This window comes from Heloderma suspectum, chromosome 2, assembly GCF_057233095.1.
Source record: "Heloderma suspectum isolate Gila_16-S chromosome 2, 16-S_ref, whole genome shotgun sequence".
In the NCBI taxonomy this organism is placed as follows: Eukaryota; Metazoa; Chordata; class Lepidosauria; order Squamata; family Helodermatidae; genus Heloderma; species Heloderma suspectum.
In genome coordinates, this window is record NC_139459.1 from 143,529,573 (window position 1) to 143,547,548 (window position 17,976).

The 17,976-nt window shown below is 45.0% G+C and overlaps 1 protein-coding gene and 1 pseudogene across 2 annotated transcripts in view; both read right to left on the reverse strand.

Annotated features, from left to right (window-relative positions):
• Positions 1 to 17,976, reverse strand: part of LOC146352896 (protein CFDP2 pseudogene) — a 1,048,348-nt pseudogene that overhangs the window by 802,551 nt on the left and 227,821 nt on the right. The gene's annotated exons all lie outside the window — the stretch shown is intronic.
• PIANP (PILR alpha associated neural protein) overlaps positions 10,769 to 17,976 on the reverse strand; it is a 32,013-nt gene continuing 24,805 nt past the window's right edge. Inside the window, exons 5-6 of the mRNA XM_084835175.1 lie at positions 16,949 to 17,176; positions 10,769 to 12,343 (exon numbers count right to left, since the gene is read on the reverse strand). Of these exons, the coding sequence (XP_084691301.1) occupies positions 12,322 to 12,343; positions 16,949 to 17,176 (250 nt within the window). The 3' untranslated portion in view covers positions 10,769 to 12,321. The remainder of the gene's footprint in view (positions 12,344 to 16,948; positions 17,177 to 17,976) is intronic.

Here is a 17,976-nt window from a genome sequence, read left to right on the forward strand (position 1 = left end):
TGATTGCGGCATTCCAGCCACCCACCAAGGTCTCGACCGAGTGGCCATTGGTGTGCTCCAGAGAATCCCCAAGTGCGTTCAGGAATCCATTCAGATCCATAAGACGCCTGGGGTGGACCATTTTAATGGGTCCTCTACACCTGCGGAGTACACATCACTCTCCTACATGGAAGTGATAGTTGCGTAGTGTATTTTTTATGGGTGAAGTAACCACAGTAAGCAGGAGCTGGAATCAGAGGAAGTTAAGACAGTGAGAAATGGGTACAAAAAAGAACAAGATGGAGGGGCAAAAATTCCTGCCTTATGCAGGACACTCATCAGACACTCCTGCTCCCCTCTAAATACCATATTGCCCTTGCCTTCTCCAATTTCCAAATACCACATTGCCCTTTGCTCCCCCTTCAAGTCTCCTTCCTACGTTACTTTCTCTCTTCTCCAACCCCATCTTTCTTTTCCTTTAACTGGCTCACTTAAATCAATATAGCGTGCTTCCAGACAGAGGGTTCCTTCACACTGAGCTTTTATCCTGCAATTGAGATTGCTCCTTCACGGAAGTTTGTGGGCTCTTTACATGACGCCATGATCATTCAAGGCATCTCCTGCACTAAATGCCCTTTGTTCCATTTTTAAATAATTGCAGATCATGAGCTATCAAGTTACCCCGTTGTGTTCCGCCTCAGTTTCCTCCATGAAGAGTAAAAGTGGCAAAGAAGAGGAAGAGGAGCGAGATCAATGAAAGATAATGGCAGACTCAGATACAGGGAGAAGGAGGGGGGAAGGGGTGGGGGGGAAAGGAAGCACATGAAAAAGCGAGCCACTGGGCTTCATCACACAGAGCTTTTATCCTGCAATTGAGATTGCTCTTTCACGGAAGTTTGCGGGCTCTTTACATGATGCCATGACCCTGCCATAACCCTCCTGCACTAAATGCCCTTTGTTCCGCCTTTAAATACATTGCAGATAATGAGCTTTCTAATTACCCCGTTGTGTTCCGCTTCAGTTTTGTCCTTGAAAAGAGTTAAAGCGGCAAGAAGAGGAGCAAGATCAATGAAAGATAATGGAAGACTCAGATGCGGGGAGGAGAGGGGAAAGGAAACACATGTAAAGGGAGTCAGTGGTGATTTTACAATGGCTGAAAGCCCCATTTTAAATGCAGGATTTTAGGCTGGTGTAGAGATGCCCAGAGGCTGCTCATGAAGGCATTGTGCAGCTATTCTGTCTTTTTCTCCTTAACAGATTTTCTACATTAAGCAAAATGACAGAGCAATTGAGGAAACATGGTAGGGTCAAGAGTAGAAGATGACATTGGGGTTCATCACACGGAGCTTTTATCCTGCTATTGAGATGGCTCTGTCACAGACGTTTGTGGGCTCTTTAGATGATGCGGTTATCCTCCAGGGTCTCTCCTGCCATTTCCCCCAACCTATCCCGTGTTTTCCCCAAACACACAAAAATGTAGTATTTATCCCAGCTCACAGAACAGGAGCGCCAAGACCTCCACATGAAATTCTCCCATAGCGGAAGAAACAGCTCTGTCTGCCTGCTGTGAGCGTTTGCTTTCGGTTGCTGGGGGCATGGTCAGGATGACGAAGGCATTGAGGGTGGGAGTGGGGTTGCATGGAAGGAAACCCGAGCAGATTTGACAGGCATGAGGGCAAGAATTGCCTGCCGATTGTGTCTCCTGCCTCTGCATTTCTCAGTCGGAGGGAGAAGAGGGTAAAATGCCTCCCTGCAACGAAGGGAGACACATCTGACCCCCCTGCAAGCTCAGAAGCAACATCCTCTGTTGATTCAGAGCACCCCATTAAGTTCAATGGGGCTTACTCCCAAGTAAGTGTGCCGAGGGTTGCAGACTTATACCACGGTATTATCACTACTCAGAAGAAAGTCAGAGGTTTTGTGGGGGCTGCAAGAAAAGAGTACAGCAGAAGTTAAGCTACGAAAACAAGACTCCCCACCACCTCCTTTGCACACATGCCAGGGAGGGAGGAAGGCACTCCCTCAGTTCAGACCACGTGGCTGCCATGTAAAGAAGCCCTTCCTAACCCCGCAAAGAAACCAAAAGCAGGAAGCTCTAGAAAGGATGTGGGTTTTTGCAGGGGTTTTGCTAAATGTAGAAGCACCTGTTGTCTGAACACCCTCCCCCTGCCCCCGGGTAAACTTCCATGAATGAGGCATGGCAATGGCACCATAAAAGCCTCGGATGGAAGCACCTACAGTTTGAGGTTGTGATAGTTGGAACAACTGATTATTTGTTCTGGGAGGGGACTTGAATATTGTGGCTCCGGTCCAACTAAAGGTAATTGCGACCAAGTCTCATTGAAACAGGTTTTTATTATATTATTTTATCATTGTAACCCACCCTGAGAATATTTATATTGAAGAGTGGCATAGAAATTGACCAAATAAATACATAAAATTAATGAATGAAAGCAACAGGATCTACATTAGTTGCAATTAATTTGTTCAAATGGTTCCAAAGGAAATGGAATAGAACTATTAAGTTTTGCAGCTTTGGGCCCAATTTGTATATAAACTGGACTCACATTGTTGAAATAAATCGCAAGCAAGCAAGCAAACAAACAAACAAACATAGAAGAAAGTATAATGACACAGCAGGAAGAATAGCAAGAAAAAGGCATAAAGCTAGCAAGAAATGAGAAGAGGGTGTGTTCTCACCCCCTTTAAGCAAGGCTATAATTGAGTAGACTAGAAAATGGTAGGGAACTCAGAAGCCATCAAGGGACACTTAGCTGGCAAAAATGGAGAAGCTTCCAGGATGACAAGAGGGAGCATTTGAATGCCCTGCATCAAATCCTGCAAAACTTGTGACTTTGTGTTGTCCTCTGCTAGCCAGTCATAATTTGGCAGAAGGCCTTGTCCCCGTGCTGCAGCATGACCATAATCTGGTCTTTGGATGATACACAAAAGACGGTCCTGGGTGCAGAATCCAGCTTCCTGAACATCTTGACATTAATTTTAAAATATGCTGGACTACTGACATCTCAGAAGCTAGGGGGGACACTGAATAACATTTCCAGAGACTGTGGGAATGAGATGGCTTCAGTGCCCACCATAATTGCTTGCTCATCCCCATAATTACCAAAAGCACAATAGTAAAAATCACACCATGATGCAAAATAAGAGAAATGGTTGAGAGTCTCAGGGAGCTGAATTCTGCACCTAGTATCATATTCCATGCTTTTTTCTGTTTTCACAGGATTGTGGTATACACACAGACCTGACCATAATAGTGGTGATTCAGAAAGGAAAATGGGGAACTAGTACTCCCAAGCCCTATAAAGCCATTTCCACATGGGGTTTCTTTGCACCTGCTTCCCCCACTGCCCTTTCCTGTGAGCTTCCTGTGGCGGCCCCTCTGCCCCATCTGCCTGGAAGCTTTCAATGATTCCCCATCCCTTTCCGGATGAAAGAGCAGGTGGGGGAATCTCCAACAGGAAGGTCTCCACCTCTGGGACTTGGACATGAAGCAGTGGGTGGCTCAAAAGGAAGCAGTCCAAGGTCACGTTTTTTCTTCCTTCTTTGAGCAGCCCCCTTCTATGCTGCTGAAGTACAAGCTATGTCTGTCCTTACCAGCATGGCAGTGTGAAAAAGACTGCCGTGGGTAATGGCACCAACCTCCCTGCCACCATCTTGTGTGCAGCAGGGACTGGGTGGAGTGCAGCACAAGGCATCTGTGTGTGAAAGAATGGAATAGATGGGTGGATGGGATGTGAATGGGTGGATGGGGCGAGGGGTGTATGAGAAAGAGTGTAGGGTGGCTCCAGTGGTGTGTGTGCGTGAGAGAGACAGACAGACAGACAGAGTTTTCTCCCTGTCTTTAGATGTGGAATAGTGATGATCCTACAAGAGAGAGAGAAAGTGTGTGGGTGGCTCTGGCTCCACCCACTACCAGCTCTGTTCCTGTCCACCACTAAACATTGCCCTCAAAGGAATATAGCACTTGGCAGAAAAAGATCCCTCACCCCTAGTCTAGACCATGGACTGTGAATCCTTTTGCAAACCACTTTCAACTTTTAAAAACTGGGGGCTTTCAGACAAACAGCACCTAGAACTAATAAGTAATTGCTATTTTGCTATATTTTGCAATTGACTTTCCACACTACCAGGGGATATTGCATGTTTTCTCTGTGTATACATCCTGCTATGTTCCATCCAGATCAGTGTCTTTCACATCCATTTCCACAGGTGTAGATGCCCTATCGCTCCATCTTAGCATGGGGTGCAATCCACCATGGAGTTTTCGTATATAAGCCTTATTGAAATTAATGGAGGCTATGCATGAACACAGTAATTCCCATGTTAGGCCTGTCTACTGTGACCATGTAAATGTGCCATCTCTGTTTTTGTGTGAAACCATTGTATCAGCTATATTTTTGGCATTTAACAGATTAGTTAAACACAGCAGTGGCTGCTTTCAGATGAGGCATTTATTGTGGAATCACCATGACTTGTACACTCACTTTTTACAGGGGATCCACATGAAGTCATCCTCCATTTGTAATCCTCCCTTGTTTTCCCAGTGCTCTTTTCTGTCTTGTTTCTTACTGCAGAAAGTCTGACTTTTTTGAGAAGGACAGAAAAGTTTCCTCAGATGTAAAAGCGCTCAGTGCTACTCTTCTATCTTTTTTAAGAGATGGAATAGATGGGTGGATGGGATGTGAATGGGTGGATGGGGCGAGGGGTGTATGAGAAAGCGTGTAGGGCGGCTCCAGTTCTGTGTGTGCATGAGAGCGAGAGAGATGAACCTATCACAGCTCAGCACACATTCAGTATAACATTTGTGGTGAGTGCCATTTTGTCACTTGATTATCCCCCCCCCCGATCTTTTAAGTAGTGCTATAATGCTTTACCAGCTATAATTTTTAAAAATCAAATAGTGAAATACCACATAAATGGGGAATGTTATAGCCCTATACCCTTATAATTATATAATTATATGAATATATGTGGGGTGGGGGTGTATTAAAAACCATCTCCATTCACTGCCATTTTAGCAAGATGGTTAATAGCAACGATCAGAAGGGGGAGTGGTTCAATGTTTTTTTAAACCTAGCTTAATATAGGTATTGTGCTATACCCCTATGATGCTAATTTTAAAAAATAATTAAAAGTACCTTTCTACTCACCACTATTAACCACTTTGCCAAAATATCAGAAAGGTTTTTTGTGCGTTTTAAACTTTTAAAAAATATATAGTGCATTATAACATTTAGGAGTATAGTGCTATAACAATATTTAAATATTTCACAATTCTTTTTTTTTAATAGGTAGAAAAGTGTTTTAATGCTACTTAAAAGATTGATTAAAACATAAACAAATGTTAAAAATGGCAAAGGGTATAGTGAACGTGTCCTGAGCTGTGATAGGTTCAACTGCCTGATGACTCGCTACCAGCAAAAAACCCATGCCCCTTAAAAGACAGAAGAGTAGCGCTAATGGCACTGATGTGGATGGAACACAGTGGGATGAACACACAGGAAAAGCTCACTATCCCCAGTATCATAAAGAGTGCTTCAAGACAAGGCTTTCATTGAGCCATTGCCCTGCCTCATTCACAGAATTTCACAGGGGATCCAGATGTTATTGTCATCCACTTGTAATCCTGTGTTTCCCCACTACTTCTTCCATCTTTGTTCTTACTATGGAAAATCCATTAAGAAAAAATATGGAATAGCTGCATGATGCCTCCTGACTGTTAGCGCTAGGACCCCTCTGTCTGGAAGCACCTGGAAAGCAAATGGCAATTGTGCTTGTTGCTTACAGTGGAAGAGCAATGATTTATTAGCTCTAAGAGTCATCTGTGTGGAAGTAGCCTTGGCCCACATCAAAGCCACACCTCTTTAAAACAACAGAAGAGTAGCACCAAGGCCATTCACACCTGTGGAAACTTTTCTGTCCTTTGCAGAAAGCTCCGCAGTGGCTCCTCATACAAGGTTGGAGCACCAACCTCAGGAAGAGCACAGAGAGGGAGGGAGGGGGCATGCTAGTGGGCAGGACAGGGAGGGGAGAGGCTAAACATCCGCTGGATCAGGTCCTGGCCATCCCCAGCAACATGCAGCAGGTAGACAGGCTCAGAGTCCCATCTAGCAGAAGTAGTGGCAAAGGAGGATGGAGAAGCTGTAAATGCCTCTGCTGTTCCACCTGCCCTGCATGGCTGTTGCGGGCAGGGCTTTGGATGAGTGGAGGGCTCCAACTGGAGCCCTCCGTCTCAAGAGCAGCAATCCTTTAGGATTGTACTCAAAAATGTCTTCAGCCAGCCTTGATATCAATGCATTTCAGCTGAATGAAAATATTTTTTTAAAACATTAGAGAACAGCACTTTGACAGAAATTTGCTTTGCCGAAGAATTCCCATCATCTGCACATGCACATTTAAGGAAAGACAAAATCAAGAATAGAAGAGTAAGCTATGTGTCTAACTAGTTAAACAGAAACATAAGTATTCTCGGCTCCAGGGATTTCTGGATGATGCAGATTATCTAGATCCATTTCAGTCTGGCCTCAGGCATTGTCATGGGACAGAGACTGCTTTGGTCACCTTGGTGGATGATCTACACCGGGAACTGACAGGGGGAGTGTGTCCCTGTTAGTTCTGCTGGACCTTTCGCCAGCTTTCGATACCATCGACCATGGTATCCTTCTGAGGCATCTATCTGAGATGGGACTGGGAGATATTATATGGTGGCTCTGGACCTTATTGGAGAGGCGATCTCAGAAGGTGGTGCTGGGGCATTTCTGTTCAGCATTGTGGTCACTGGCCTGTAGTGTCCCTCAGGGGACTTTTTACCCCTATGCTATTTAACATATACATGAAACCACTGCGAGAGATTGTCTGGAGCGTTGGGCTTTAGTATTACCAGTACGCTGATGACACCCAACTCTCTCTCCTTTCCGTCTAAAACCAAGGAAGCTTGTTCTAAATCAGTGCCTGATGTCAGTAATGGACTGGATGAGAACAAATTGAAGCTTAATCCAGACAAGACAGAGGTTCTCCTGGTTAGTCAAAAGGCAGATCAGAGAATAGGGATTCAACCTGTGCCGGATGGAGTTACACTCTCCCTGAAGACTCAGTCTTGCAGTTTGGGTATACTTCTGGACTTGGTCTTGAACCTGGATGCCCAGGTTTCAGCGGTGGTCAGGATTGCATTTGCACACCTGAGGCTAGTGCGCCAACTGCGCCCGTTCCTAAAGATGTCTGGTCTGGCCACATCACACATGCCTTAGTTACATTTTGTTTGGCTGCCTTTGAAAACTGTTCAGAAACTTCAACTTGTCCAGAATGATGTGGCCGGACTATTAACTGGGGCTGGTTACAGGTAATATGTGACTCTGTTGTTACAACAGCTTCACTGAATTCAAAGTGCTGGTTTTGACCCATAAAGCTCTATACAGCTTGGGACCAGGCTACCTGAAGGACCGCCTGCTCCCATATGAGCCTGCTCAGGTCTTAAGATCTTTGGGAGACACCCTTCTTTCGAGGCGTGTTTGGTGGTGACAGGAAAGAGGGCCTTCTTGGTGGCTGCTCCCAGGCTGTGGAACTCCCTGCTGAGGGAGGCTAGATTAATTCTCTCTCTGCTGCCCTTCCACCAGCAGGCAAAGACCTTTTTATTCAAGCAGGCCTTTGGCATGTAAGCAGGTCTTTTGGATGCTGTTTTTATTCTGCCACTGTTGTGTTTTTAATTGTATTTTAATGCATTTGTTTTATTATTGTTTTAATCAACTTTTATTTATGGCTGTAAGCTGCCTTGAATGCCACTTTTCTTGGTAGAAAGGTGGAGTACAAATAAAATAAATAAAGTATTCTACATTCAGCCTCTTGAAGTGAATATATTTTGTTTTCTGAATTATTATTATTATTATTATTTTGTAATTTCCATTTACTAGGCAAGTTTAGTATTGTTTTTGTTTTCATCCTTCTCCCCTGCTTTACTTGCTAAGCTGGGGCATGCATGATCCAACAAAACTCAAGCACTGGAGTTCCCTTTAATTTTAAATGTAATTAGGTACCGTGCCAGTTATCAACTTAACAGCGACTTGATGTGTAGACATTAGCAGTTGATGTTTATCTCCTTGCCACAAAAAGCTTCATCTGCTGATTTCTGCAGATCAAACTGTTAATAACAGCACAAGAGCAGGATGGGGACACAAGCAGGATTAGCTGACACAATAAGACTTGAACTAGGAGGGTTGTCGCTAACTCTTTATTTCTTCTATTAAGACAACTGATCAAAGGGAGGGTCTGCAGCTTATTCCAATCACTAGACAACCCCCCATCCCCCCCATACACACACAATCAAGAGGAATCCATCACTTACTACTACCTTTCCGAGGGCCTACTATTCCTCTTTAGCCGAGTAACAAGCCATCTGCCGGTCAGATCACAGCAATTGTCACCCGACAGCAGAAGATTTACACATATGTGTAACTCTTTCACTTAAATAAATGGGACTTTAAAATATTTAACTTTGGCTGAATCTTGTCCTTATGTTTGCTATGGGGATGGGGGGAGGGAAGGAAATCAAAGGGCAGTAAAATATGGCTTCAATACATCTTTTTAGATATAGTCAAGCGGTCTATACATTTATTTAAATAAATATAAATAAAAAACCAACAGCTAGTAATCCTGCAGAGCTGACAGAGGCTATGATCTGGGGTGGGAGAGTATGATTCACTACAGGTGTGCTCAGGACTGGGGCCTAGCACACCTGTGGTGAATCATACTCTCCCACCCCAGATCATAGTGAGATCATACATAGTGAGGAAACAGTAGTTATCTCTTACAACGGTTGCTTTTAGTGCATATTCTAAAAAAAAGCAGAAAGGCAGGATATAAACATTTTAAATACGAGTTTTGCAGAAAGGGTGGCCAAATATACCTTATAAATGGTTAAAGACAGCATTTCAGCTTTTCTCAGTTGTATCTGCCTGAAGTTCCCTCCTTTTGAATAGTACAGGAGCTCTGTTCTCCTCTGAACTCTCAGTGGTTCTAGGGCTGCAACCCTAAACACGCTCAGAAGGGAGTAAGCCACAATGGAAGTTACTTCTGAGTAAATGAGCATAGGATTGTACTGCAAGTCATCATTAAAAAATAGTCAAATCAGTCCTGAATGCTACTCAGCCATTTTCCCCTCCAAAACTTAGAGTGAGCAATGTGTCACTCTAAGTTTTGACTCAAGAGACAAAATATTTGACTCAAGAGACCCAAGTTCAAATCCCCACTCAGTCATGAAGCCTTGGACCAGTCATACAGGCCTGGTCTGCAGGTAATGGCAACCCACTAATTCAACAATCCATGGCTGTTGTACACAAACGGGGACGGCCCACCTCTTCTGCTTTTACTGCATGACTCACAATCGGCTCCGAACTGATTGACGATTGTGGAGTACTGCTCTCCCATTTGTGTACAAGAACCCATCAGTTTGTAAACTGATGGTTTGTCATTACGGGCAATCAGCCTCTCAATCTAACCTACCTAGCAGAGCCGTGAGGATAAAATGGGGTGTGGAACCATGTGTGCTGCCCTGAGCTCACCGGAGGACGAGCAGGATAAAACACAATTAAAAGGAATAAGGAAGCATTGGTTTTGTGCAGGGTATCTCATAACAACGCCATCTAATATCCTGTAGGTATAAAGGGGTGGTGTATGCCTGATGTCCATCCGTCTGTGGCTCAGGAAAAGTGGGGTGCCCACATGCAATTATTGAATGGGTCTTGAAAAAGAAGTCACCCTTGTCAGAAACTGGAAGAAAAAAAACGTAGATGCTGCCTTGATGGGAAGGGAAAGAAAACTGTATGTAGGATAGGTACAGAAGCCATCAACATTTCAAGTCTGGTTGAAATCAATGGCTGAGTTCGGATGACCAGCGGATGAAAAGAAGCCATGGTGGCTTCTTTTCCCTGCCCTGCGCGAGCTGCTCACACAGCCGCCATTTCCCCAATGCCCCTCGCTGTGACATGGGTTGCCGTGTTGTCTGAACCGAGGAGTGCGCCAGGGGTGGCTTCCAAACCACCCTGTAACCCCAACAAGCCATAGGTTGCAGGGTGGTTTGGAAGCCACCCTCGCCATGCACCTTGCTGGGTTCAGACGACACAGCAACCTGTGCGGTGGGGTGGGTAATTAGAAAAATGCTGGGTGCGTGAGTGGCATGCACAGGGTGGGAAAAAGAAGCCACGGTAGCTTCTTTTCCCTGCTGATTGTCCAAACCCAGCCAGTATGCTCTCTACATTTGGGTCATTGTGATATGCACGATTAGTGATATAAAACAGCTAGAAATAAGTTTCAATGATGCCAAATCTAAATGAATAGTTAAGAGAAACCTAAAGTGTTCTAAGCATTGTGAGGTTCTGACATGTTCTCTTATTGCAGGGGTAGGCAACACGGCAGCTGTGGGCTCCGGTGCACCCTTGGACACTTTTCTTGGCACCCTACCCCTCCCACTTTCAATTTTTTTGTTTACATAATAAAATTTCTTACTTGCAGCTTGGATCACTTCAAAGCAAGGTGAGGGCCTCCAGCTGCTCCAGTCTTCTTTTTCCATGAGTGCCTCTGGGCTACACGGTAGGCCTCAGAGACGTTCTTAGGAAATGAAGATGGCAGGTGGCTGCAGGCCAAGGCTTTCCTCTGTCATTTTGTGAGGGTGCCCAGGGCAGTTTCTCAAATTACCAAATGTGCCCTCAGATCCAAAAAGTGGCCTATCCCTGTTGTATTAGCTGCTATTATTGGTAAATACTTTTTATTTTTTATTAACTTACATGCGTATCCTTTATTTTTATAAAAATGTAATAAAATATATTTAATTGACATCTTGGTGAAAAGAGACCAAACCAGGCTTAACAAAAATAACCCAGACAGGAAGCAGCTCTGCACCATCACCTAGTAGGTGTGATGGAGGAAATGCAGGAACAGGACCCAAAAGATGCTATGGAAGACCAGAGGTAAAAGTGAGACTGAAGGAGGGAGAAATACGGCTCCATCACAATAACTAGAGTGAATGAGTGAGTGTGTGGTGCATTTGGAAATGCGGGAAGAGGGACAAAAAGATGGCATGGGTTGCTTCTACACTACAGTCCATTAGTGCTGCTGAGGAACTACTTTTCTGCAATTAGCTGTAAGTGGGATTTAAAAAGAGGTCCCACACATGCACTTAATATAGTACTTACTATATTATCCAGCAAGACCCCTCCCCTTGACCAAGAATCTCCATAACGTTTATGCACAAATAAGTCCGTAAGTTCAGTAAAGGTCACCAGTAATGTTGCTTAAGTGTTTCCTTCTTGCAGTTTCAGCCCATGTATTGCTTACCCGTGAACAGGCATAGAGGATTAGTAATAAATGACTATTAATTGTCCCTTGAAACTGGCATTGGTCCATTTAAGAGAGGCTATTCAAGGACAATTAATAGGCTCCCCATCACTAATCCCCCACACTCATCAGGAAGCAATAAAAAGAGCTGCACTCCCAACCAAGTGTTTAATTGGAGGCACAAGACCCCTTAAAATCCTCAGTTGTAGTTTGCCTGTCCCTACTAAACAGGCTGGTGTTGCAATTATGTTTTATTAACAACAACAACCCACCCACCTACCCCAAATAGTGAGCACAAAAGTTGGTAATTCCAAAGAAAAGTTAGTTTGGAAGCAACCATGGAAAACTGGGTGACAGATGAGGGAGAGGTGCCAGTTTGCTATTAATGCTGGGTGTCTAATTCTCCCCCACCTCACTTACATTCTGTATATGCCCATAATGCAGAAGGGTCTTCATCACCCAGGAAAAGTGATGTTGAGTCTGGCTCTTTGGAAGACACTTCAAGTCCCACAATGCAGGAAAGGGTTGGAGTTGGGAGGGATGGGGAGACACACAGCATCCTGCCTCTGGGTATCAAGCATGCTAACAAACAAACAAACAAACAAACGTGTGTGTGTGTGTGTGTATGTGTGTGTGTGTATTAGGGTGCAAGGGACGTACTTTTAAATGACTGTGATGCTAATAGCTCTTGCCCTGCCTCCTAGCCCTCGGCTCACACGAGACTGCCCCAGCCACCCCGCCATAAGGGCCCGCTGTGAATCCCAGCCTGTCAGGCGGCACCTGAGCTCATCCTTCGTTTGGTTGGGTCTGCAGTGATGATGGAAGGTCATGACACAAAGGGATCCACAATACTTCTGCTGCTGTGTCAGGTGCAACCATACCAAACTCACAGGATGACGGGGCTAAAGAGAAAGTTGCCAGTTCTCTGGGATTCCCCTGGAGACCAAGCATTTGGTCTCACCACGAAGGAGCCGGACCTTGCTTCTTCCGGTGTGGTCACAGGTTCACCAGTGGGATCCTAGGCAAGAAACAAGGGTAGGGTGGGGGTGGAGGTGGGAGAGAAAAAGAGACAAGTATGAACAATATTGGCAGTGTTCAGAGGCAACGGTGTAGCTTTTTTCAGCTGGTTGCTGGTAATTTTGTCATGGAGTGCATGGCTTTGAGGAGACGACTCCTAAGGCTCCCCTAGCCCTCCATACTACAGCACAGCTCCTAAATCACTTCACCACCACAAAATGCCTTTCCAACAGTTCACTTTTATAAGAACTGATTGTACTTGATTAATGCCCTTTCACTGATTACATTTAAATGGATTTGCATATTATCAAAACTTCAAGAGCCCTATTTGGGCTTTCCCCTCCATGCAATGGTAACCATGTACAGGGGGAAAGGAGGACTGCACCCGCTGTCCTCTTCCACATGTTCGGGGTGGGGCTGTTTGCAGAGGGGAACCATCATGGCAGGCTGCCCTCTACAGATGTTCCCCTCAATGGGCGAGGGGCAGGGACAACAGGGATGTGATGGCAGGGTGGGGCCTCTACTTGATTACAATAGCCTGGAGTGAGACACTTGAATAGGGCTAATATAGATGGCCTTTTTGAGATACTGAAGGTGTGAGAACCTAAAAATCAAACAAGCAGAACAGCAATTTGTTGTCAGAAGAGGTTGTTTTAATAGTTTTGCACCTTCCAGATGTTTTGGACAACTCCCAGCATTCCTGACCATTAGCCATGCCTGCTGGGACTAATGGGAACTGAAGTTCAGAACACTGGGGAGGGGGGGGGTTCTCCATGACAACGGAAAGAGAAGCGGATGGAGGATTACCCAGATTTTTTCAGTGGATCGGCTTTGGTGTGCTTTGGTCTGTGCAGGGTTCCACAGATGAGTGCACTGCACCAGTCTAAGTCACTTCACAGAACATACTTCTGGGTGGGGTGGGGGGGTTGGAGTGAACATCATCTGACTGGCAGAGGCTGCTCAACCAATAAGAGAGGCTCCCCCCATCTAGGCTCTCCCCCTCTTTCTCCTTTGATAAAATCACTCTCCTAATCTCTCCCCTACATTACTTACTCCCTTAAAACAACAATCTTTACAAGAACACAGTGTTCTCTCTGCCTTGAACCTGCTGAAGCTCGAACAATCTCCTTCTCCGCCACCCCCACCATTACTTCTTTCTTGAAAGCAACAAAGAATACAGCGTTCCCCCTGCAATCAAACAAAGCTTCTACACTTCGACATTAAGGCCCCTAAATGCGTTATTTTGATTCATGGGAACCTCAGTAACTTCGGGAGTGCGCATTTCAGGGACAAGCCTCATTGACCACAATGGGGGTTACTTCTGAGTAGACACACTTACGTTTGCGCTGGGAAAGGCAAGGACGAGAAACAAAGAGATGGGAAACCAGCCTCCTTCCTAACCCAATGCTGTGCAGGATCAGATGATCGAAGGTGGAAGTAGTTACTTCTGAATGGCAATAAGCCAAACAATGGAGAATCGCAGCTTCGAGAAAGCGCTTTACAGCCTTAAGGGATTAGTGTTTTAAAATGTGCTATTTCAATTGGGAGTGGGGGGAGGATCTCTGTGAATTCTGATGTGTGTGTTCAGGGGACAAGCCTCATTGACCACAATGGGAGTTACTTCTGAATAGACACTAATTGGTTTGTGCTGGGAAACACCCCTTGACCAGGGTCATGGTGCAAAGCACACCCCTGAGCAGGACTAGCATTTCCGAGGTCAATGCAGGGGTTGGGGCACACAACTACACCACAGAGAACCTGACTTGAGGGAAAGAATCGGACTTCAGGCAGTCTCAGGAAATTCGGTCTTTCCGTGATAAGCTCCGGGGTGGCTGCTGGATGGCCACCATGTCATATATCCCTAAAGACCTCCAAATGCAGCCAGCTCAGAGTAAATTACTCATGGAGACACCCCCCTGGAGTGTACCAGGCTGGGGAAAGCCATTTTACAGTAATACACCAGATCCAAAATATCCTCGGATGTCCTATGTTCACGTTGAACTCATAGCCACGCTAACATGTGACCCTCACTGATAAACCAACCAGAACTTTAACATACAACCCTTCATGCAGTTGGGCTGCTTAAATACCATTGAAGTCAACTGTGCGTAGAACTGCAGTCCTAGTTGATTAATCCACTGATTACAATAGACCAACGCTTTCAGCCCTACTTCTTAGTGCTGCTGCCATACATTTGGTGCACAGAGTTGAGACACCTTCAGAGGTGATGCCTCTGCTGAAGGAACATCACCGTTCCCAGTAAAGGTACTATATCGGTGGTCTCCAGCCATTTCAGACCTGGGAGCCAGCTTTAGTCCAATACGTATTTGAGGACCGACTTAACTTCTTACCGTATATTTCCATGGTGGCAGTGGTGCTGCTGCAACCCAGCTTAGGCCACCTGTGGCCCAGTAGCACAGGGGTGGGAAGCTACTTTCAGCCCGAGGGCCAAATTTGATTTTGGAGAAGCTCTTGTGGGGTGCCTGCCAGTGGTGAATGGGGCCAAAGGTAAAAAGGATGAGGCCAAAACTGGCCAGCATATTGCAGCTTAAAACTCTTACTGCCCAGTAACTGAGCCTTACGGGAAGCATTTCAAACTTTTAGAAAGGGGAAAACTACAGAAAAGCCAGGAAACCAGCACATGATCTGTGAGAAAGGGCACGGCCATCTGAGGAACCCTGGAGGGATGGACTGGGACTCCAGGTGGGCTGGATTTGGCCCACGGGCCTGAGGTTCAATAACCCTGCAGTAGAAGGTCTTGACCCACCACTGAGGACCAATTCATTGTATGTACAGATTGTGCCTGAGAAAATGCAGTTCATCCTGGCAACATGGCTCTTGCTATTATGACCAGAATGTGATTGTGCCCGTCTCACAGGCACCCATTGGACCTTGCTTATGATATGAATGGCAACAAATAAGAAAACTCTCCCTTCCATGATAATGACTTTTAAAGTTCATTATGACTTTTGAGGCCTCAATGGCCAAGAGATCCCTGCTGTTTCATCCCAGTGTGGGAGCACCAATTTTCTTAAAGTGGCGAACACAAGGGCTACTCCTTTCCCCACGCCAATGTTTCACCATTTCATGACACCTTTGCTTTTAAATTATTTTTGTCTAGTTCTCTTCGTTTTTTCTGTCTCCCCCTCATAGCACTTCAGCCACACACACAACAACCTTCCCTCACAATCCATTAATTCTTGACTAGATATTGTGCTAATGTCTTGCAACTAAAATGAGGCTGGAGCACAGCACACATTCAATGGCTGAAACTCTCATTCTACTTTCCTCGAGAGATTTTGCTGGCAGCCTTGTCGTATTCAGTACTTTATTAAGAACATAAGAAAAGCTATGCTGAATCAGACCAAAGTCTAGCACTCATTCACACAGTGGCCAACCAGCTGCCTGTAGGAAGCCCACAAGTGTGTCATTAGTTTGTTCTCCAAGGAATGAGTCCTTTTTAAGGGATCATTTCCCTCTTCCTTTTATGATGCCCCTTCTTTCCCAAGACTCCCATTTTCCATGACCTCTGAGGAACTGTCACCCAGGAATTGGGATGCCACTATCAGGTCTCATCCACAAACCTGCCTTTCTCAGCTTCTCCAGGTCAGCAGCCTTGGCTTCCAGGGAACGAACTTGAGCTCCTGACCCTCAGGGAACATTACACTGAGCACACACCCATGACCTTTGTTCAGCAGACTGCTAGTCATACATGTGACACTCAGTGCAATAAACTGTAGAGTGGGGAGCTCCCACAGTCCTGCTGGCTTTCTACCTGCATAACTATTTATTTTATTGTAATTACTTGGCTTGTTTACCTGGAAAATTAGGAGAAGGCAGGCAAGGGCTGACTACCCTAGCCTCCTTGCCCTGTTGCTAAACTTGCATGGGTGCTTAACTCACATGTGTGCTTCACTTCTCTTTACCTTGACACTTTTGTCACCGGGGCTCCTCTTTGCACTTAATGAGCTTCTTTTAAAAGGTGCTCTTTGCCAAGAGTAAAACAGCCCCAGAAACCTCCAAAACAATAAACTGTAAAAGTCATAGTTGTGGAGGAAGGAATTTTGTTACTCATCACTACTGTTATCACTGAGAAATTCCAAATTGGGCTTATGCTGGAGAAGACGACTGCACAGCCTCCAAAGAACTACAGATACAGAAAGGAAAAAGAATGAGAAAAGTTTCCTGAAATGGTGAGGTATTTTCTACAGGGAAAGGGGCAGTCTTGACAATTCTTTTTTAATCACATTCCACATAGTGGTCATAATAGCTGTGTTCTCTGGGTGAGAACTGCATTTCCCAGATACAAAAAACATAGTGTATCTTGTGCTGGGAAAAGGAGATATTCCTGAAACAGAAGCATCACCTCTGGAAGGATCTAGATTGAATACATCAAATGGATACCAGCAACAGCAGCAGCACTAAAACATAGATTTAAGGTGTGGATTAATCAACTAGGCTTGCAACAACCCTGCAGTACAGCTAGGCTGCTTATAGCCAATTGATTTCCTCTGCTCTGTTGTTCATGTAATGTTTCCCCTCCACCCCCCCTCCTCCTGCTAAGCCAAGCCATTCCCATTTATATCTCCATATTTGTATAATTTACCTGTTGAGCTGGAAAGCACTGATCTTCCCTGATCCCTCTAGCTTGTCCATGCCTTCCAGTATCTGTTCAGTTTCCACCATCTCTGGTGTAGGAACTTGTGAGTCACCATAGGGCCCCAGGATGCTGACTGTGGCAGGTGACAGGTCCGTTAAGGGCTGTTGACTGCCCTGCTGTTGCAATCCACTTTGCTGACTGGAGTGGTGACGGCGTTTCTGGTTCCGGTCCCAGCTGCAGGGCGAGGGGTGGGGAAGGGTTACCATCATGACAAGAGTGACCTCTCCAGAGGATCACCTCTTCTGTATTCATTACTTAGTTGTTTCGTGATATCCAAACATCTTTCCTCCAGGTGTTATGCCTATTGCAAAGAAATTATACTTTCCCAGCACTCAAAGAACAATTTCCATTTGGAAAATGAAATGTCCACTGGTACAGTTGCCAGAGAACATGGACTTCATGTTGAGGTGAAACAATGACTGAACTTTATTTCTCTGCTTAAACATCCTGCCACAGACAATTCCTGTGATACTGGGTGCTGCATGGAATTGGGTTGTGAAACTGTCATGGGTGCCCACTTGATAGTACCTAAGAAATCAATCATTATGATGAGTAGCCCTATGAAGAAGTGCCTGCATCTCCAAGTCCAGCAGGACTCAGGGCCTTTTCCAGAGACAAGATGGACACGGACTTGGGAGAAGGTATGTTGTGGTAGTTTCTCTGCTTCTTTGGAACTCCCTGCCCAAGGAAGCCCTTCTTACATCATTATCCTTTTCACTGTCTAATTAAAACCAAGCTGTTTGGAGAGAGCTTTCCCTGGGTTTTATTTTTGGGTTACTGCTGCTTCAGAGTTATATTGTTTTTGTTGGTTTTATTTTTTGTACTACTTTTATTGTTCAACACTTCATCTATTTTCTATAGAAAGTCATTTCATAAGTTTTATTAACCGGAACCTATGCCTGTACCATTTTGTAACTGTTCAAATTTATTATTTCCTGTTTTAAATTTTAGAGGCTGGGTGCGTTCTTGTAGTA